This window comes from Neofelis nebulosa, chromosome 16 (genome assembly GCF_028018385.1).
Source record: "Neofelis nebulosa isolate mNeoNeb1 chromosome 16, mNeoNeb1.pri, whole genome shotgun sequence".
Lineage (NCBI taxonomy): Eukaryota > Metazoa > Chordata > Mammalia > Carnivora > Felidae > Neofelis > Neofelis nebulosa.
The window spans coordinates 26834495-26856600 of record NC_080797.1 but is presented as its reverse complement, the minus strand read 5'-3'; the positions used below and the strand labels follow the sequence as shown (position 1 = coordinate 26856600).

The following is a 22106-nucleotide window of genomic DNA, read 5'->3' as shown; positions in this document are numbered from 1 at the left end:
TGGTAGACTTTAAATACGTAGTATATAGGGGCGCCTGGGTGGCACAGTCGGTTAAGCGTCCGACTTCAGCCAGGTCACGATCTCGCGGTCCGTGAGTTCGAGCCCCGCGTCAGGCTCTGGGCTGATGGCTCGGAGCCTGGAGCCTGTTTCCGATTCTGTGTCTCCCTCTCTCTCTGCCCCTCCCCCGTTCATGCTCTGTCTCTCTCTGTCCCAAAAATAAATAAAAAAAAAAATAATAAAATATGTAGTATATTATACTGATCCTTAAACATTTCCTTGGAAATAATTAGAAAAAAATGCAGTTTCCAAAATATTTTATTCCAGCAAATTATTTTCTTGCAAAGGAAGCTAAAGTGTGTACAAACTAAAAATAGAGTCTTGGACTTAGCAGTGAAGAGAAAGATACAGATTGTTTTACTAGTTGAGCCGTTACAGTTGCTGTGAGAAATCATCTCCAATGACGTGGCATAAAAATGAGTATATTCTGTATTGTTCTAAATATGTGCTCTTGTGATTGTATTAAATCTGGAAACACTTGCAAGCAATTTGATTAGCATTTGCTATGGCCATGTGACATTTGGGTTCTTAGTTAATCTTGCTGGTTTTGATGAAAGCGATTTCTTACCTGCTTAGGAATACCACCTGTTGAGTTTTGTAGTTTCTGTTCTTATGCATTTTAAGTGTCACTGTGGAAAATGTGGAAATTTTATTCAGAGAATGTTTCTGCCATTTAATATCCCTCATTTACCCAGCTGTCATAGGTTGGACGGTATTTTTCACTCGAGAAGAGCTTTGAGGTTAATTCTGCCTGTGATTCTTGGTGTGATCCTACTGATCGTAGGCTGGAGTGAGTTAGATATGTGGACTGTCTTATGTTCTTTCATTAATTTATTTTTTTGAAAAAAATTATTTATTTATTTTTAGAGAGATAGGGCACACGAGCAGAGGAGGGGCAGAGAGAGAGAGAGGGAGAGAGAATCCCAAGCAGGCTCCATGCTGTCAGCTCTGAGCCTGACATGGGCCTTGATCCCATGAACTGTGAGATCATGACTTGAGCCAAAATCAAGAGTTGGATGCCTAACCGACTGAGCCACCCAGGTCCCTCTGTTCTTGTCTTTATGCATGTCTTGGACAGAACAGAAACATCACTGCTTTCCTCTAGTACTTGAATTTTTTTTTTTTTTAAGTTTTTATTTATTTTGAAAGAGAGCAGGCAAGGGGCAGAGAGAAAAGGAGAGAGAGAATCCCAAGCAGACCCTGAGCTCTCAGCACGAAGCCCAACGTGGGGCTCAAACCCACGAGCACAAGATCATGACCTGAGCTGAAATCAAGAGTTGGACGCTTAACCGACTGAGCCACCCAGGCGCCCCTTGAAGTTGTTCTTTTAGCCTATAAGTAGTCATCCTTGTGATAGTGTGCTAACATTTTAATCAGGAAAATGGATGTATCGAATGTTACGTGGTTAATGCTGGTTATTTCTTCCTGACAGTGCTGGGGGAAGGCCTGGCCACGGGAGATGGTGCCTTCCAGGCAGTGCTTTGCTGCATGCAGCTGAAAGGAAAGCTCCAGCCTGTATCCAACATTCTTGCCAAGTCGCTGACAGGAGAGTCCCTGGTACGTTGATGAGCTCTGATTCTGAATGTCCGAAACAGATCCATTCATTTAACTCCTAAGGCGTGTGGTGGGAAGAAGCAGTTCAGTCTGTGCTTTCCTCTTACTTCCTCCTATTGGAAATCAAAGTTTCTGTTCAACAAACTGATGCTTAATCATTGTATTCTTGTAGTAGTTTGTGATACTATATATAAGAATTGCAGGTACTTTTTAAAAACTGTGAAACTATAAGATAATGATTTTCTTTAAAGATTTATTTTTTTTAAGATAGTTTTTTTTTTTTTTTTAATGTTTATTTTTGAGAGAGAGAGCGTGAGCAGGGGAAGGCAGCGAGAAGGGGAGACATAGAATCCTAAGTAGGCTCCAGGCTCTGAGCACAGAGCACAGAGCCCAATGTAGGGCTTGAACTCATGAACCATGAGATCATGACTTGAGCTGAAGTCAGATGCTTAACCAACTGAACCACCCCGGCGCCCCAGATTTTTTTTATTTTTAAGTAATTTCTGTATCCAGTGTTCGGCTCCAACTCATAACCCCAAGATCAAAAGTCACCTGCTGCACTGAGCAAGCCAGCTAGTCACCCCCAGATGATTTTCTTTAAAGATATAATTTAATAAAACCTGGGAATATTTGGGGGATGATTCATTTCATTTCATTTCATTTCATTTCATTTCATTCCATTCCATTCCATTCCATTCCATTCCATTCCATTCCATTCCATTCCATTTCATTTTTTAAGTAAGCCCTAGGCTCAATGTGGGGCTTGAACTGTGAGATCAAGAGTCATGTGCTGTATGGATTGAGTCAGCCAGGCTCACCCCTTATTTTGGGGTTTTAAAATGCTTCTGTCAACTTGTGATTATACAGGGTTCTTAAATCCAATCATTTGTTTTATAAAATGCTTAAATTTATCTAAAGTAAGAATTCTATTTCTGAAGACGTTCATGTGTGTAAGTTAATATTCCACTCTGACCATTCTGATGGAATGATCTAATTCTATTCAGACTTTGGGATAAATTTTATTTTTAAGTTTGTTTATTTTGAAAGAAAGAGCTCACACATGAACAGGGGAGGGGCAGAGAGAGGGGGAGACACATATAATCCCAAGCTGGCTCCGTGCTATCAGCACAAAGCCTGACACGGGGCTTGATCTCACAGATGGTGAGATCATGACCTGAGCCAAAATCAAGAGTCTGACGCTTAACAAACGGAGCCACCCAGCCACTCAGGATAAATTTTTTTATGTAGCATTTTCTAGAGTTTTTGTTTGGTTTTGGTTGAGATAATTGAAAGACAGCATTTTGGAACTTTAGAGTTGCCAATGTATAGAAATTGGAAGAAATATTTTAAAACTTTTTTTCATCAGTTGGTTACTGTTATAAAATTTGTGGATATTTCTAAGAAATCAGTGCAAAACAGTGAAAGCCAGCATGAATTCTCTCTACCTCATTTAGTCATCTGAATCGATATAGATTGTGAAAACCTGGAGCAAAGTTGTGTTTTCACTGCAAATAAATATATTTGGCTGGGAAAAAAAAGAAATTAGGAAAGTACTTGGTATACTGCTGAGTATAATGTAATGACCCATCTCAGGAGGTAATAGAGTTTTTTTCTGAGGGATTACTGTGCAGTGAATTGTTTAATTGGTTTAACATTGGTTTTTGATTTCACCAAATTTACAAGTGGATATAAAGCTAAACTGTATTACTAATCCAGCAAAATTGTGTAGGTATTTAGTTCTAAATAGATGATAAAGAATATATCTATTATTAAGGTAATTCTATCCTTTTAAAAACATTTTTTATTTAGTTTTTATTTATTTACTTTTTAATTTACATCCAAGTTTGTTAGCATGTAGTGCAACAGTGATTTCAGGAGTAGTTTCCTTAATGCCCCTGACCCATTTAGCCCATCCCCCCTCCCACAACCCCTCCGGCAACCCTCTGCTTGTTTTCTATATTTAAGAGTCTCTTATGTTTTGTCCCCCTTCTTGTTTTTATATTCTTTTTGCTTCCTTTCCCTTATGTTCATCTAAGGTAATTCTATCCTTAAGGAAGTTTTCTGTATAAGTTTAGCATATTACACAGTTTAACCTGTGGGTAGAAGTATTTGCTTTTATATCTAAGTGAAATTTGAACTTCAGAAGAGTGAACATTTTGCCTGTTTTTCTTCAACTGCTTTATTAATGAACTATTTTTAAAGTGCTGTGATCATTTTATGTGAATCTGAGTCACGGGTAACTGATCGAGTTCACCATTTTTTAAATACAAGTCCATTAGTTTTAGGGGGTAAAAAGCTCAAAAAAAGTTTAGGTTTATTTTTCTCTTTTCTCATGGAATCTTGCTTTCTGGTGATGCCCATTGTGAATACTTTATTGAATTGATTTTAAACTCATACAAGGTGAATACAGTGTTTTATTAGCCACACTGTATATTTTGTCCAGTTAACTTTTTTTAACCTCCCTTGTAGCTGGTTAGCTTTATTATAACTAACGGTAGTGGGTTGGCAGATGAGGATAATATTGTCTTTTTACAGATAAACCTTAGAAACAGCTGAGGAATTGACTTAACGCCCTCAGAGCAAAGAACTAATATACTAACTAGGTTTTGCCTTTTTCATTCACCTTTTTCAGAATGGGATGGTAACAAAAGATTTGACAAGACTGAAAACACTTCTCACAGAAACAGAGGTAAGACTATTTCGGTGGATTTCTTTGAAAAGAGTTTAACTCAATCTGGCTAGTAAGTGTTCTGTATTAACATTGGAAAATCTTTGGGCATCGGCCAAGAACAAGGCTACAGGTGGGGTGGTGGATCCCCTTGGCCTTCTTCTGTAGCCCAGCTTGGTCACATCCCAGGAACCCTGCTGCTTCTCATGTTTCCTCTGAACCTCGGGTCTTCCATTCCTAATTCTTGTTAGTAGTCTGTGGCCAACAAATGGAAGGATGGTTGGGAAATTTTAGTGCTTAAATATGTCTGGCTGTTAAGAAAACACTGTCATTAAAAATGTCAAGCCTTTTTTTTCTTTTTTTTTTTGTTTCCTTTTTTTTTTTTTTTAAGTTCATTTATTTTGAGGGAGAGAGAGGGAGTAGGGGAGGGGCAGAGAGAGAGAGAGAGAGAGAGAGAGAGAGAGAGAGAGAATGAATCCCAAGCAGGCTCCATGCTGCCAGTGCAGAGATTGATGCAGGGGTCGAACTTGTGAACCTCAAGATCATGACCTGAGGCGAAGCCAAGCATTGGACACTTTACCAACTGAGGTACCCAGGCGCCCCTCAAGCACCCCCCCCCCTTTTTTTTTAACCAACCAAAGAAGTGTGTGATTTAAGGACTGTTTTTAGGGAATGGAGGTTAGGAGATGGAAATAATGTGTATCAGGGTAAATGGTGAACAAAAATGTGCTCTGATGAAGCACTTGAAGGGCATGTGGAAGGCCAGGGGACAGCAGGGATATGTATTAGGCCCATAGCTTTGTAAGTCTCAAATTTCTCTTCCTCATATAGACACATAAAAGTGTTTTTATTTAGATGTCCCATTTTATTTATCATTATTTTAAAAATGTTTATTTAAAAACAAACAGGGGATGGTCAGAGAGAGAGGGAGACAGAAGATTCCAATCAGGCTCTGTGCTGACAGCGGTGAGCTCAATGCTAGGCTCGAACTCACGAACCGTGAGATCATGACCTGAGCTGAAGTCGGATGCTCAATTGACTGAGCCACCCTGGCTCCCCTTAGATGTCTCATTTTAAAACCAGCCATTTTTGTCAGCTTTTATCTTAAATGGAAGCCATGTAAAGTGATTGATTGGCTTATTTATTTAAAAAAATTGGCATGTACTATGTGTGAGGTCCTGTGCTTGGTGCTAGGAATACAGACACCTGTGGTCTGGGAGGTTAAAGTCTAGGGTAGGAGACAGAGATCAAATAAATTAATTAAACAGCTATAGGTATAATTCACATTGAGGAAAGTGGTATGAGGGAAAGAAATAAGCCTTCTGTGATGGAAAAATAACTGGATTGGGTGGTCCGAGGCTGAGACAGCTGAGCAAGGAATTGAGGATTAAGAAGGTGCCAGTGTCATGGAGATTGAGACGGAGGGCGCTCCAGACAGTCGGAAGATGAGCAGAAGCGCAGGTGTAAACCTTGACCTCCTGTAGATTACTTTCCTGTTCCAAATCTAGTAACACGTCACACATACCAACAAATAAGCAGAGAAGACCGTCATGATTCGCATAAGCTGAATAAAGATACTGTTTGTTTTGCTATGGTTAGATAGGCTTTAAAGAAAATGTCATTTTCTTTGTCTTATTGTGAATTAACTGAGAATCAGTAACCTCTAATTAACTTAAAAGCCATTTCCTTTCTTGTGTATATGTAGCTTTGTGAATTTCTAAGGATTAAAGGAAGACAGTTAAAATGTTTTAGACTTTTAACATGAGAATGTAAAATAAGATGACTTTAATCATTTTATTAAGTTTTGGCTTTCTTGTTTTTTATTGCCTTAATTGAATTACTAGCTTTATACCTGATAATCAAGCACAGAGATATATATATATATTATCTATTTGTATATATATGAATTTTTATTTTTAATATTTATAATCCTGTCACATGTAAGGCCACAAACATCACTTTGGGTCTTGTTTTGCGACTGTACTTTTGAAAGAAGTGACCTAAATGTTGTTTCTAATCAACTTTCCTAGTTAACCAAAGTAGTATCCTTTTTGACTAATCAACTGATATTATTAAAAAAAAAAAATCCATCTAAGAAAAGCTAACAAACAAAGGACCCTTATTTATGATTGTGCATGACATATGTAAAAATAGAAACAATTTGTTATTTAAAGATTGGGCTTAGCTGGTATTGAACTTGAAGTGCTGGTGGATGGAGATAAAGGCATGGAGCTCAAGGCTGACTAACGGGAACAAAAAGAGTATGTTTCTAGTAAGATTTCAAATGTCAAAAATCAATAGATTTGATTGTAAATTTATAGAAGTTGTAGCAATATGAAATTTGTCTGCTTTCCCTGAAGGTGTCAGTACAAACTGCGTGCAGATCATAAGCTAATTGACATTGGCCTTCTGCTTCGGGTCTGAGCAAATAAAAAGGTGTTCAAAAAAAAAAAACCAAACAACCCGGGGCACCTGAGTGGCTCAGGCTGTTGGGCATCCAACTCGTGATTTTGGCTCAGGGGGTTGTGAGATTGAGCCCCGCTTTGGGCTCTGTGCAGAGAGTGGAGCCTGTGTGGGATTCTCTCTCCCTCTCTCCCTCCCTCCCTCCCTCCCTCTCCCTCTCTCCCTCTCCCTCTCTCCCTCTCCCTCTCTCCCTCTCTCCCCCTCTCCCCTTCTCCCTCTCCCTCTCTCTCCCCATCCCTCTCTCTCCCCATCCCTCTCTCTCCCCCTCCCTCTCTCTCCCCCTCTCTCCCTCTTGCTCTCTCCCCATTTGCCCCTCTCCCTTGCTCTCATGCTCTTTCTGTCTAAAATAATAAAAGGAAAAACAAGTAAAAAAAACCCAACCCAAACACAACACATTGGAACCTGAGAGCTTTGGTGGCCAGATACGCAGCCCAGGCCGAGCTTCTGCGCCAGCAGATGTGTCTTTCGCTAGACCCTGCCAGCCTGAGAGCTGGGGTGTCAGCACAGACGCGCCCGCTCATTTGTACATCATGGCAGGTGCTGACTCGTGAAACACACCATGTATTTTTCCCTTCTGACATTTAGAAATGCTTTCAGCTTTATTATAGGACTAAAACATTTTATTCCCGTTTTTTTCCTTGCATATCTGGTAAATTTTATTTTCATAAATATTTTAGAGGAGGTATTTTAAATTTATGATTGAAGTGAATTTTTAGGTTTTATATTTGTATATTTGATGTAGATGAAATCATATTAAAAGCTAGTGTGGGATTATGGCACTTAGATCCGGCTTGTAGAATGTAAAGAGATCTTTTAATGTATCTTCTTTGTGAGCATAGAAGCTTTACAGTGTGAACAATTACTTCCAATTTAGCTTATATATTCTGATATTCAGACCTCATTTTGCAAAAAGAATGGGTTGTCTTTAAAAACTTTTTAGTAAGTTGTTTGAGAATCAAGTTTCTACCTTCCTGTAGAAACAGTATCATAGTGACTTAGTTCCAGTCCAACCTAAAAGGTCCAATTTAATTAACGACATATAGGCTATAGTGATACTGTTTTGGTTATATCTAATTAGCATTTAGACGACATTCTTTGTATGGTACAAAACATTCCAAATTTCATCTTGGGGTACCATGTCCTCTGATTCAGCTCAACATTTACTGAACACCTGTGCTGTTCAAGGTGTTCTGGGTTTTGGAAAGCTGAGATAGCTATGGAAAGCAATCTGTTGGGGCCAGTCTGAGATGCACGTAGCTAGCTAATGTACCTGCAGGGCGGGCTGCCTGTGGTCAGGAAGTGCTGGAGCGGAAGTGCAAGCAGGAAAACGAGATGAGCAGTCTGTGGGGAGACCAGGAAGGCAGGAATATGGGGGCTGAGATTAAAGGATGGGGTGTTGGGTAAAGACCCAGAGGTGACTTGGTACAGGGTAAGATTGGTGGTCATTTGGTTCAGGGGCAGATGAGGGCCTTAACCAGGACAGTGGCAGTGGGAGTAGAGTAGGAGACACATAGGAGAGTCGTTCTAGACCTAGTTGGTCAAGATTTGGAGACTACTCAGTGGGACAGAAGGCAGTTCAAGACGGCTTTTGGAATTTGAGCCTTGCTCTCTTTGTGGATGTGGATCCATTAACTGGAGGAGCAACTGAAGGAGGATGAGATTTGGGATAAAGATGATGCATTTGGTTTGGATATATTTGTTTAAAGTGCTTGGATGATCATCTGTGCATCCCCCCATCTCCTCCATCCCGTGCTTACTGGGCACCCATTATGTTCCCAGTCCTCTGTGAGGTGTGGGAATGCAGAAAGGCACTTGTAGGCTGTTGGCAGTGGATCTGTATGTGGCTGACAGAATGATCCAGCACATAAAATGCTGTCGAATAGTTAAGAAAAATAAGAAAACGTGCTATGGCTGGCACTTAACTTGAACTGGGGGGTGTAGGATTTAGAGGCAAATTAGAGCCAGAGGAGCAGACGGGGGAGTTACGTGCACCAAGGGAGTCAGGAAATCCAGGAAATCAGCGTGATGGGTCCTCAGCTCCATCATGGGACGAAGGCTCATCCTGGAGTGAGGGGGACTTGGCAGGATGTGCCCCAGGCCCCAGCGTGATGGCACTGTACCCCATGCAGGAGAAAAGGCCCCTCGCTAGCTGGTCTTTCTCTGGGTGTTAGCAAGAGGAGAGTGAAATGAGTAAGTGGGATGGAGGTGCTCCTCCTTTGGGTTCAGAACTGGGGACGTACACTTTTTTGTTTTGCTACCAGGTAATTTTTGTATAGGGAATCTCTTATCAGTTTCCTTGATGAGGGCCACATGAGTACTTCTTTTCCATATTTAAACGCAGTTTAATGTAGAGCAGAGATGGAAGCAAAAGATATTGTTTATTAACATTAAAATTTCTAAGTATTCAAACTCAGCCTTTTTGGGAAATGTTGAAAATGTCCAAGTTTAATACAACTCAGTTGGGTATTTCTTATTATAAGAACATTTTCATTTGAAAAATTTCAGACAGCAACTAGTAACGTCCTGTCTGGATATCACGTGGAAGGCTTGGAAGGGGGTAAGTACCAAATTCTGTGTTACTTCCTAGCTGTAATTCCAGGCATTACTTTTTTGTTGATTACTGGGAGGACATTTACGGAGTTGTGGTACATGTCGGTGGAGGTGCCAGGAGAGGATATAAAAATTTAATTCTAAGAAGTAGGTGCGGATGAAGCAGTTGTTTTACTGGCCCCTTTCTGTAGCGGCGTGGAGTAATGGAGGCAGGAGAGAGGATACCTTTTCTTGCCTCCACGTAGCTGCAAACGTAAACCTCATCGGTAGCAGTGTCGAGTTGCTACATTCTGCGCTAGAGGGAAGCCTTCTTTCTCCCTCTGTCCCAGGCCAGTCCAGTTCTTACTTTTTGGAAGTCCCGATCGGTAAGCTGAGTTGTTCCAGCCACGGTTAAAATCCATGAGCTGCTCTTCTCTTGCCCCACAACAGGGGAAGGGGACCGACAGTCATCGAGTGCTTGCTGGGTACTACGTACTCAGTGGCTTTCACAAAAACACGTATTGGCTTCTCCCATCATTTTGAGAGGTGATGAGACGGGTGTTTATTAAAGTTCAGTGATTTTCCCAGTCACACAGCTGGAAAGGGATGAAACGCAGCTTTAAACTCAGCCTGGCTGAATATCTTTGTTGTTGCCGTTGTTGGGGTGTGGGCACAGTGATTTGTGAGGGAATAGAAAATGGCTGCAAGGTCCTTAAATTTTTGCTGCTGCTCCACCTCTACTGTTCTAGCCTTTTCTCTCTGAAGCCTTATTTCCTTGGTTTATTTGGAATCTGTACCCAAACGAATCAAACCTCATTGTCTTCAGAAGTAACCAAATGTTATTTTTTAGCTCCTACCTCAGAAGTCAACTTTTTGAACTTGATTTCGCTTGTAAAAAAGGCTTACTTTATATGATTACATGTGTCAGACAAACCCTAAGGAGCATGGGTGATAATGGGTAACTTTTTACCCAGTATGCAGTATTGAATTTGCTCTAAAAATTTCCTTCCAGGATGCAGTAATTTTCTCATTCCTGAAATAATTCCTGACAGAGACGCATCTTAAGAAATGACAAGCATGCCAACCTTTCCCCTGTCAGTTGTTAGGGAAGAGACTGCATTGGAAACCTGTCCACCAGTTGCTAGGACAGAGTCAGGGTCATCGACTTGATTTCGCTGTTGGGTAACTACTTCAGTGATTTGAAGTTTCATGTGGTTAATTGAATTTCACTCATTTGATTGGTAGAGGCAAGTATGTCATGTCCTTTTTACATCATCTGGGATGATGTGTGTGGAGGGTTTATAGTATTTCTTACACATGAAAATATCAGAATTATTAGCAAGCCTCAAATGATACGACTATATCCTGATTACTCTCTAGGATCTTGTAATGGTTGGCATTTCCGCCCACCACCTAGGGGAATCACAAGCAGCGAGGAATATACTTTGTGTAAAAGGTAACGTGAATTTTTTTTTTAAACCAATGACATGTCTTTATTCAAAGGATAGATAATTTTCCTTCACTTTCTGAAAAGTAGTAATTCCAATCTGAAGAAGATAATATGTGAAGGAAGAAGTATAATGATGGAGTGAAGTGGTTTATTTTCAACTGGAAACAGAAGCCATAATGGTCATTATCATTAAATAAGAAAAGTCAAAGCCAGACCAGTGAGCCTTCTATTAATTACAAACAACAGTGATCTAAATGGGGATTGTTAAGACTTTGTGTAGAAGTCTTTTATAAAACCAGTTAAATTATTAGGACTGAATTTAATTCTGGTCTCTTATTTATGTGAAATTTACCTAACTCTTGGTGATTGAAATTGAAATGATACAAACTGAAGTAGAGCATAAAGTAGATGAAGAAATTTTAAATTATTTTAATACTTTTTCTAAAAAAATATCTATTATCTTCATGTTATCCTTCTATATAATTTACGAGTAATTTCTATTTGAAGGGCTAACCTTTCAAAATAGTTATTAAGCTGGACAGAATTAAGCAGTCACGTTTTGAAAGGTTCTTTTTGTAAGAACTAGTAACTAGTGCTATTTTAGAAATAAAGTCTCATTACTATAGATTGTTTTTGGTAATGAAGAAAACTGGATATGTAGTTTTGATGATTGAATAGTTAAGATATCAGATATGATTTTATGTAGAAATAAAGAAACGAAGTAGTAAACTGCAGACATCCTGGTGGCATCCTGTCGTAGGAGAGGAAAAGCACAGTCGTATGCAGAGGAAATGGGAGAAAATTTAAGGCCAGGAGAGACTATCAGCCTCTAATATATTTAAAGAAATAATTTAAAACAAAGCAATAGAAAGACAAATATTTGGCTTATTAAGATCTACTTAAGAGAAACAAATGCATGATTTTAAGTGTATCTTAAAAAACGTTAAGAACTTAATAGTATAATTAAATTCAAGAACTTGATGTATCATCAAGAAAAGCTTTAAATACAGTCATCTTTTCAAATAGGGTGAACCGTTTGATAATTTACATCGTGTTGTGGTTCGTTTTGTATTTCTTATGGCCTGTATTTTTTTCAGTTGAAGAATTATCCATAATATAACACCTCTCATCTCTATTTTGCTCTTTATAGTTTAATTTTCATTTTTTCTCTCAGAAGATCTTGTTTTAAATTTTTTGACGTTTCGATGGTTTAAAAATTGGCTAGGCCCCGAATTTTGCACGGTATTTAAAACTTTAAAAAAATAGTAATAATCAGAGTTTTGCCTTTTTATGTGTTTTGACCACCGAATTATTGTCAGTTGAATTTTCTGAGTCATAAACACTGTGAAACCATTAACTCTTGTCCTTTAAAGTGAACGTTTATGAATTTACCATTGAAGAATTCAATCTATTGAATTAATTGTGATTCTAATATAAAACTTTTATTCTTAATTTATTCAAAACTTCAAGCAAATGAATACAGTCCAGTATTTTCAATGAAATATAGGTTAATGGTCATAGAGAAAAGGGTAAAGGCTTTACGTTCGAAGGTGAGGAATAGAACCCTTAAGGTTATACTTTAATGATACCTTAACATTTTTTTCCGAATGAAATTCTTAGTATGTGGAGCATTTTTCTTGAGGAGAATATCATTTTGGGAAGTAGGGCATTCCTGTGTTTGATGCACCGATCCACTTGATGTCAGTGTTGCTTTAGGAAAATTCTGCTCTAAGAAGAATTGTCTAAATAGAGTTGTTACATCATGAAGGAAACTGCCGTTTCGATGTTGGTTTTGTGGGTGCGGGGTGGTTATGACTGATTATGTTTCGCTTTAGCACCCCCTTATTCCAAAACAGGGATCACTGAGTCTGGGAAGTTGCCGTAGCGATTAACTGTTATAAATGTTCGTGAAACCTCTTCTCCCTCCTCCATGCAAGTCAGTGTGATAAATATGGCCTTTCAGGAGATAAAGTTTTGTTTTTGTTATTGAAGAGTCGAAGGGCAAATGATGGAAGTTTGTATTCTAAATGGTCCAACAAAGTGTATGATGAAACAGTCTTTCCTATTTTACTTAGATTTTTAGAACAAGGCATCTGTAGGTACGGTGCCCAGTGTACTTCAGCGCACTCCCAGGAAGAACTAGCAGAATGGCAGAAACGATACGCCTCGCGGCTGATAAAATTGAAACAGCAAAACGAGAATAAACAGCTCTCAGGCAGTTACATGGAGACCTTGATAGAAAAGTGGATGAATTCATTATCTCCTGAGAAAGTGGTGAGGAAAATAAACTGCATTGTTTTGTTTTGTTCGAAACACTGACTTTGTTTGAGTCGTGACTTTATTTTGTGCTATCTTTTGGTTTATTTCCTTATCCTCTATATGAAGAACTCGATTCTTGATGAAGTGTTTTTGTAGCAAAATCAGACTCTTTTGCTAAAATAAAGAGCAGAGCCAAGGCATTTGTTTGGAGATTTGCAGGTATTGTATGAACCTTCTTCGTTCAGGGAGTGTTTACTGCCTTTTTGTTGTCCTTAATTTTTTTATGTCTCGTCTAAGCTTTATTATATTTTGTTCTTATAAAATTAATGTGTAAAATGTCTTGCTTTGTCAACAGTTCCATCCACGTCTTCACCGTGGGTATTTATTCATTTACCACGCCAGAAGTTTTGTTTGTGCTTTTAGGAATAAAAACGTAACAGCAATTGTTGTCTATTTTCAGCTTAGCGAATGTATAGAGGGAGTAAAAGTGGAGCATCATCCGGATCTGTCGGTTACTGTCAACACCAAAAAGTCTCACCAGACATGGACCTTTGCTCTTACTTGTAAGGTATGAATTTTGTGTTAATCGAAGAATGTAATTTTTTTTCGATGTGCTTAAAGCTTCCCTGACCTTTAAATCCCTGTGTGAGACCATTGAAAATGTTTTCATCTAAATAGATTCTTAAGTAGGTTATGTATTGTGCTAAAGTGTGTTTCTGTATTCCCTTAAAGGTATACTTTTTTTAGATTTTGAGATAAAGGTCTTTGTAGATATTTAGATGTTGGCTAATTTATTAATTTGATCAAGAGGTCTTTGATACATTGTCTTCCAAAGTCGGAACATAGGATGGGGTTAGGATGGGGTTCGTGGCTCCGAATTAACTATTTAAAAATCGAATTGTTGAATCTGGCAGTTCTAAGATATTTAAACAGTAGCAACTTGTTTGCATAATTGATTTGATGAAATCATAGATTCTGTAATAATGGGTTTTTAATACGAGACGTTTTCTGCAGTGCTTTCCATCTTGAATATAGTACTCAAAGTTTTAGAATAAAGCAAAGTCAAACTTTTCTCTGAATATGTGCAGTGGAAAAGTTTTGTGTGCTTTTTGGTGGCATTTCTTTTACTGTTCCATCCGCATTTTGGGATGAAAAATCCTGGAACATTTAGCTTCGGCCTTGAACCCAATCCGTTGCCTTCAGAGGTAACTGCTCCCCTGTGAAGACTTCCTACTTAAAGCTGGATAAAACTTTTTTAGGCCAAAGGTACGGAAAGTTGGAGTTCGGTGGTCATACAGGGTGATAGCTTTCACCGCAAAGAAAGATGAGTGCGTCATGGGAAGAGCAGGGTGGTTAGAGGTGTCGGACAAATCTGTCGTTTTTAAAAATTTCAGCTTTGCTGAGGTATCAGTGACATCATAAATATATGGTTTTAACAACTGATTTTTGTTTTAAACCGTTCTGATTTTTTCTCAAATGGCTTGTGAGTACAGTTTGTATTTTTAACATAGCCTCTTAGAAGCGTGGGAAAGTAAAAGTCCCTGATGGGAATATTTTTATTGAAGAACCCGATGACCGTTGGACTTTGCACCCCCTTGTACTCAATGAATTCCTTTGCCTTCCTTGCAGCCTGCAAGAATGCTGTGTCGGGTAGCGTTGCTCTATGATGCACATCGTCCTCATTTTAGTATCATTGCAATATCTGCCGGAGATAGCACTACCCAGGTATCACAGGAAGTCCCAGAGAACTGTCAAGAATGGATAGGAGGGAAGATGGCCCAAAATGGATTAGATCATTACGTGTATAAAGTCGGGATAGCATTTAACACCGAAATCTTTGGAACTTTTCGCCAAACCATAGTTTTCGACTTTGGATTGGAACCAGTGCTCATGCAAAGAGTAATGATTGATGCGGCTTCTACAGAAGGTAATATTTAGACTTTCCCCCCCGATACAGTGTATTAAAAGGCACTATAATGGCAGTATTAAAAGATACGTGTTAGCCTCTAAATATTTCCTGGAGAGGGAATGAACGATAAGGCAAAAAAAAAAAAAAAAAAAAAAAAATCCCAAAGCAATTGACTCATTTATTGGGTAAGGAGATGAGAATGGTCCCTATTATGCTCTGTTCTCTTTATGGAGTCATTAGGCAAACTTGCTTTGAGCTTCCCCAAACTTGCCTGAGTAGACGATCAGGTCCGTTTGGGTCTCTTAGCTTGGTTTCTGGGGGTTTTTTTTTGTTTTTGTTTTTTTTTTAAATGTTTTATTCATTTTTGAGACAGCGACAGAGCATGAGCGGGGGAGGGGCAGAGAGAGAGCGAGACGCAGAATCTGAAGCGGGCTCCAGGCTCTGAGCCGTCAGCACAGAGCCCCACGCGGGGCTCGAACTCACAGACCGCGAGATCGTGACCTGAGCCGAAGTCGGACGCTGAACCGACCGAGCCACCCAGGCGCCCCTAGGGTGCCTTTAATAGGATCTGCTCTGTGTTCCCGGGAAAGAGGTCCCTGGTTTCAACGTGTGAGCACCTGCAGAAGATGATAATTACTTTGCACGTTGTTACATTACTGCCTATTGCTAAATTTTATGCCGAGATCCAACAGGACAAGGAAGGGGCACATTACCCTGTATTTTCTTGGCTCTTGGTTGGATTTATAGGTGCTTTGTTTTATTTAGTGAGCACTAAATATTTATTTAAGAGGGACTTCATGTGAAACTTCCTATTGTATTGACTATAACTGACCCTATTGTGGAGGATGTTTTTTGCTCTGTAACCACAGTGTCCCATTTGTGAGACCTAAAGTCTGGTTCATGAGCAAATGCCAGGGTTTGATTTTTTGGATGCAGTGACAGGTGGAATCGTTCTGTCTCCTTTACTTTATCTGCTGGGAAGGTTAAAGCAACATTTGGGCCCAGATTGAACAATTAGGCATTACCTTCTTGTGTGTGTGCCAGTGTCACCCAGACTTCCTTAGACCTCAGTTGAGGCTTATTTCTCACTTACTTTGATCTCTGTTACCTGTTTTTATTCTTTTGTATTTTGGATTTTCATCTTCTCCGTACTCTTTGGAATTAGAATATGTTAAATCCGGGGCGCCTGGGTGGCTCAGTCGGTTGAGCTTCCGACTTCGGCTCAGGTCATGATATCACGGTCCGTGAGTTCGAGCCCCACGCCGGCCTCTGTGCTGACAGCTCAGAGCCTGGAGCCTGCTTCTGATTCTGTGTCTCCCTCTCTCTCTGCCCCTCCCCTGCTCATGCTCTGTTTCTCTCTGTCTTAAAAATAAACAAACATTAAAAAAAAAAAAAAGATAGAATATGTTAAATCCGATAGCCAAGTAGATACAGTTGACAGAGAAAGAATACTTAATTTATCTTTGCCGCTGTAGGAGTTCTTTGGCAGTCTTTTTCCTGCTAAGAGCCAGAGAGTGAATCCTTCAGGTGCTGCCGGGCAGATGGTGTTTGCTGGGACAGCGCCGCTCTGCGCTGTGATGATAAAGGAGCTAGAGACCATATGGAAGCAAAAGGGCGTGACTGTGTTCCAGTCACACTTTATTTTCAAAACCTGTGGGCTGGAAGTAGCCTGCATGCTGTGGTTTGCCTGCCCCTGTACTAGTGAGTTGCTTTTAGAGACTAGAACTTGAGAACTATTAGGAGGTACCTTTTGTAAATCATGAAGAGAGACCACCACGTATTTCCCACTTGCAAGTATAATTTTCATAGAATGTTCTGGGCTTAAGTGTGGGGTGTGTGTGTGTGTGTACGTGTACATAAATATAGAAATATATATTTTTTTAAGTTTTTTTTTTTTGAGAGAGAGAGGGAGGGAGGGAGGGAGGGACTGTGTGCATGGGGGAGGGGAAGAGGGAGAGGGAGAGAGAGAGAATCCCAGGCAGGCTCCATACCCAGTGCCGAGCCCGAAGCAGGGCTCCATCTGAGCCAAAATCAGGTTGGATGCTTAACTGACTGAGCCATCCAGGTGCCCCACATGTGGGTTATACTTTAAAAGTTTGCTTTTAGATGGATGGTTTGTAACTCACAACTCATTTCCCCATAGAAATAATTTTTTAAAAACAAACAAACAAAAAAGTAAGTTTTTAAGGGTTGTCAAAAATCTGTACTAGTTAATGAAAGCCTATTTAATTCATTATATAAAATGTTACATGTCTGCATTAGGAAGAGAAAATGATGCTAATTAAGACTGATGCGGGAAGGAGGTGATGATGTAGATTTTAGGGCACCCTCTCACATGGGCTTGAGAGATTGAGGGTACTTTGACTGCTTTTGCCTCAGGCATGTGTTACTTTTCTAGTGGGAGAAAAAGAGCAGTGAACACACTTCACAGTCAAATAGAATTGGATTTGAGTCTCAATTTTCTCATTACTTGTGTGACATTTCTGAACTTCATGTGTAAAATGGGGCTAGTAATATCTATTTCAGAGGATTATTGTGGGAACCAAAATAAGCATTGTATGGTTTCTGGCACATGGTAAGCACTTAGTAAATGGTAGCTATTGTTTTTACCACGAGCCATGGTTAGAATAACTTCTGACTTACAAATAGAATGAAGAAAGTAGGAAGAGAGAAAGAATTTATTTTAAAAAGTGTGGACCAGGGGCTCCAGGGTGCATGCAGGAAGAGGGGCTAAGAAGCCGAGATAAAGACCTGAGCCCTTAAAGCCACAGCACCTGAGAATCTTGACAAGAGAAGGCAAGAGAAGTTGGTGGAAGACAAGTTGTCCAAGATGACTGATATTTTGTGTGGTCACTGGAAGAAATAGAATTCCCTCCCTCCCTCCCTTCCTCCCTCCCTCCCTCCCTCCCTCCCTTCCTCCCTCCCTCCCTCCCTCCCTCCCTCCCTCCCTTCCTTCCTTCCTTCCTTCCTTCCTTCCTTCCTTCCTTCCTTCCTACCTACCTACCTACTTACCTACTTACCTAGCAAACTCTACCCCCAGTGTGGGGGGGATTGAACTCACAACCCCAAGATGACGAGTCACATGTTCCACCAACTCAGCCATCCAGGCAGGCACCCCAGTGTTTCATTTCTTAAGTTTCTAAGATACTAGTTTGAAAATATAACGAATTTTGTATTCATTGAGGTATAGTAGATGGAATTAATACAGTCAAGGATATCCTCTGATTTGGAATAAAATGCCTTCCCCCTTTGTTCTTTATATCTTTTTCTTTTTGCTGACCACTTTGCAGTTTGTTATCTTTGCTTATTTTTCTTTATAAAGTTTTACCTCTAAGCTGTTACGTTGTAGAAAATAATAAAAGTTAAGCATTTTCTTGAACTAACTTGGAAACATTAAGACAATTTCACATAGTGAAAATTTTCAAGGACAAGAAAAATAAATATAAAAGAGACCATTATAAAATGTATTTTCTGATAAGAGCTTTTGAAATACTATAAACAGAAAAACTTAAAAGCTAGGTTTAGGCAAGCCAGGTGACGTTTGGCTGACTTTTTTTTTTTTTTTTTTTTTGGGGTCCATTACTGAAATGAGCTGACCTGTTGTGCTGATTTTTAGTTCTTTGGTATCTTCCCTACTCGTAAAATTGAGGTCATTCAATATCTTGACGCTTTTGTTAACTTTTTAAGTTTTTATTGCATGACTGTGCTTGTTTCATTGTGACTGTGTACAGGACCTCAAAAGAATTTTGGAGAAATGAAAGCAGGATGTAAATAGTGTGTTTGTTTCCTGCTTCTGTCTTAGTGCTAGTTAGTGTTTTTGATTATTACAGCAGATGTTAGTCAGCAAAAGAAAAATTGAGGGGAAAAGATTTATTTATGTGAAATCACAGTTTTATAAAAGATTCTCAAATAATAAAAATGTAAAAATGTCAGTGTCTTACTTGTATCTGTTCTGGTATATTGTGTGGATAACATTCAGAGACACTGAGAGCAAGAGAACTTCTTTGTTAAATTGGGGACAGACAGTGTTACATCCTGGCTGATTTTACCCCCAGCCTCAGCCAATTCACTATTTGATCTTCCTTATTCTAGAATTAGGAGAAAACCTTTCAGATTTAAGTTGGCCAAATGCGGTTGGGAATTGGGCGGTTGAATTAGATCTGAGCCTTATCATATTTCCGTATACTTTTGATAACAGTATAAATGATACCATAATTTAATCTGGTTTCTGCACACACAAAGAAATGTAGTGATGATATGAAACTAGAATTTGAATGGAAAATATCTTCAATACTTCTTCCATGTGATTGGCTGTTCATTGTTTAAGCAAGTTTTTGTCCTGAAATTAATGCTGGCAACATACATTTCTTTTCCATAAAGTTACATATTTGGACCATGCTGGACTGTGTTCTACTGAAATGAATAGGTGTTATGTTAATAATAGGTAAAGAATCCCATCTGAAAATATGTTTGGAAACGGTGCATGCTTTTTTTTCCCTTAGAGATTCACAGTGCACCTCAGTAATTAAAGGCTCAGTGTCTGTCAAACTGATTTGATCCTGGAACTTAATTATATTAGTGCTTTACTCCTTGGAACTTAAAATCAAGTTACACAGCAGACATTTGCTTTTCTATTTCATTGTTCAGGATCAAATTAAAAATTCTACTTTAATTAATTCAGTTTGAACTGGGGGAAAATTCCCACATTTTAAAAAAATATTTTTATGATATGTAAAGCATTCAAACCGTTTCTATTTGCAGACCATGAATGAATTTTTTTCCCTCTAGTAGTCATATGGCAATTCTGCAAACTGTTAGGAAATAGGTATAACTTTAATAATTTTGCTGTTTTCAATTCTTTTCCCTTGTTGGTGAGGTTCAGGTTCAACAAGAGACACTGTATGCACTAAGAAATTTTGGGTTAAAGATGTGCCTCGTCTTGCTTTCTCTTTTTTTATAATGTTTATTTATTTATTTAAAAAAAATTTTTTTTTCAACGTTTTTTATTTATTTTTGGGACAGAGAGAGACAGAGCATGAACGGGGAGGGGCAGAGAGAGAGGGAGACACAGAATCAGAAACAGGCTCCAGGCTCCGAGCCATCAGCCCAGAGCTTGACGCGGGGCTCGAACTCACAGACCGCGAGATCGTGACCTGGCTGAAGTCGGACGCTTAACCGACTGCGCCACCCAGGCGCCCCTATAATGTTTATTTTTGAGAGAGAGAGAGAGAATGAGAATGAGAATGAGTGGGGGAGGGGTAGAGCGAGAGGGAGACAGAATCCAAAGCAGGCTCCAGGCTCCCAGCTGTCAGCACAGAGTCAGACATGGGGCTTGAACCCACAAATTTTTGACGTCATGACCTGAGCCAAAGTCGGACGCTTAACTGACTGAACCACCCAGACACCCTAAGAGTTGTGCCTTTTAAAAATGTGTGGCAGGGGCGCCTGGGTGGCGCAGTCGGTTAAGCGTCCGACTTCAGCCAGGTCACGATCTCGCGGTCTGTGAGTTCGAGCCCCGCGTCAGGCTCTGGGCTGATGGCTCGGAGCTTGGAGCCTGTTTCCAATTCTGTGTGTCTCCCTCTCTCTCTGCCCCTTCCCCGTTCATGCTCTGTCTCTCTCTGTCCCAAAAATAAATAAAAACCGTTGAAAAAAAAAATTAAAAAAAAAAAAATGTGTGGCAAAAGATATCTACAAAAGAACAAAATTAGTGAGTTGCCCTTTGCTTAGGAAACAAACTGTATTCATTATACACTTTACCCCACAGCTTTGATTAATGAAAAAAAAATTTTTTTTAATGTTTCTTTTTGAGAGAGAGCGAGTGAGCATGAGCGAAGGAGTGGCAGAGGGACAGAGGATCTGAAGTGGGCTCTTTGTGACAGCAGCGGGCCAGATACGGGACATGAACCATGAGACCATGAGATCATGAGATCATGACCTGAGCTGAAGTCTGAGTATCTGGAAGTTACATGTTGAAAATTATTTCTTATGTGTTTAATTTGAAAGCTTGATAGTATCCATTACTTTGAGTTTAGCAGTGTATGTTAACATTAACATTAAAATTTAGTGTGACTTAATTATCTCCAAATTCCAGGGTTGTTGGTAAATTAAGGGTATATAAAATATTTGATATTATGTGATCAGAAAAGTACTAGAAAAATAGATTTAAAAAATAATGCCTTTGTCAATAAAAAATATAATTGAATGGAAGCATGTAAATAGTGAGGCATTCCTATGCTGTTATTTCGCTGTTTTAACTTTTTATTATCCTCTTTAAGAGGTGGAAAATTGGGATCGACAGTATGGGTAAACTAAGAGATGTTCATCTTGCTTCCATGTTGGCAGTTTTGGGGACGGGAATGATACTGAAATGAGTAGCCGAAATGGTGGTTTAGGATTACTTTCAGATTTGTAATTTTATTGTTAATTTGGGCAGTCCAGACTTGTAAAGGCGCCGACCAAAATGCTTCGTCAGGAAGAGCGTGGTGTGTTCGATTTCGGAACTGAGGCTCGTTTCATCTCCTTCTCTTCAACTCCTAGATAGATGGAGCTGTTGTAAATATGTTCCACACGTAGCATGCGTGTATCGTGTGCTGGTGCCGTGTCCACCCTTCTGCCAGGCACGCACAACACTGGATGTTTGTTCCTCCTTACCTTTTTTTAAATCTGCTCTCTGGGTTCTGTTAAGGATACTTTCCCAGTCTGCCATATTATATTCTTCATCAAACAAACCAACCCTTTGGACGCTTCGTTAGACTGGCAACCGTGTGGCCGAACGCCGAGGCCACCGCTGTCCTCAGTCACAGGGCCAGGGAGGTTGGGAAGCATATCTTGTGTCCGACTAGTTATTCCGACCTTGAACTCTGTGGAAGGAAGTAGCAGCTCTTCCCTTGCGTTATCTTAAAGAAATTAGGTGCATTCTAATGACCTTTAATTTGTTTCTTGTGAATTTCCCTTAAAATATGTTTATAGCTTCTGCCTACCACATCTCCGGGTAACATTTATAGGTTTACAATTTCTGTCAGATTTGACAGATTGGAGATTTGTTATTCTAAGAGTTGGTTAATAAACTCTCCCTGTATGGTTTTGTGAGTATTGATCCTAACCTATTCACTTCCAGTCTTTCCGGAGTGTATTTCATTCTAGCCTATTCTAGGTTGAAGAGAAGTGCGTACCGGGGACGAGGTGGCTCAGCTGCCCTGAGTAGCATACGTGTGTGG

General features: G+C 39.5%; 1 protein-coding gene across 8 annotated transcripts in view; it reads left to right on the top strand.

Annotated features, from left to right (window-relative positions):
• The window catches only part of HELZ (helicase with zinc finger), a 166330-nt gene that overhangs the window by 35076 nt on the left and 109148 nt on the right, over positions 1 to 22106 (top strand). For 7 of the 8 annotated variants that reach the window (XM_058702967.1, XM_058702962.1, XM_058702964.1 and 4 more), the window contains 7 exons: positions 1490 to 1614; positions 4244 to 4300; positions 9248 to 9299; positions 10652 to 10727; positions 12797 to 12995; positions 13441 to 13548; positions 14610 to 14907. In XM_058702967.1, the coding sequence (XP_058558950.1) occupies positions 1490 to 1614; positions 4244 to 4300; positions 9248 to 9299; positions 10652 to 10727; positions 12797 to 12995; positions 13441 to 13548; positions 14610 to 14907 (915 nt within the window). Of the gene's footprint in view, positions 1 to 1489; positions 1615 to 4243; positions 4301 to 9247; positions 9300 to 10651; positions 10728 to 12796; positions 12996 to 13440; positions 13549 to 14609; positions 14908 to 22106 lie in introns of those variants that run through there. The other variant, XM_058702969.1, reaches the window with a different exon arrangement.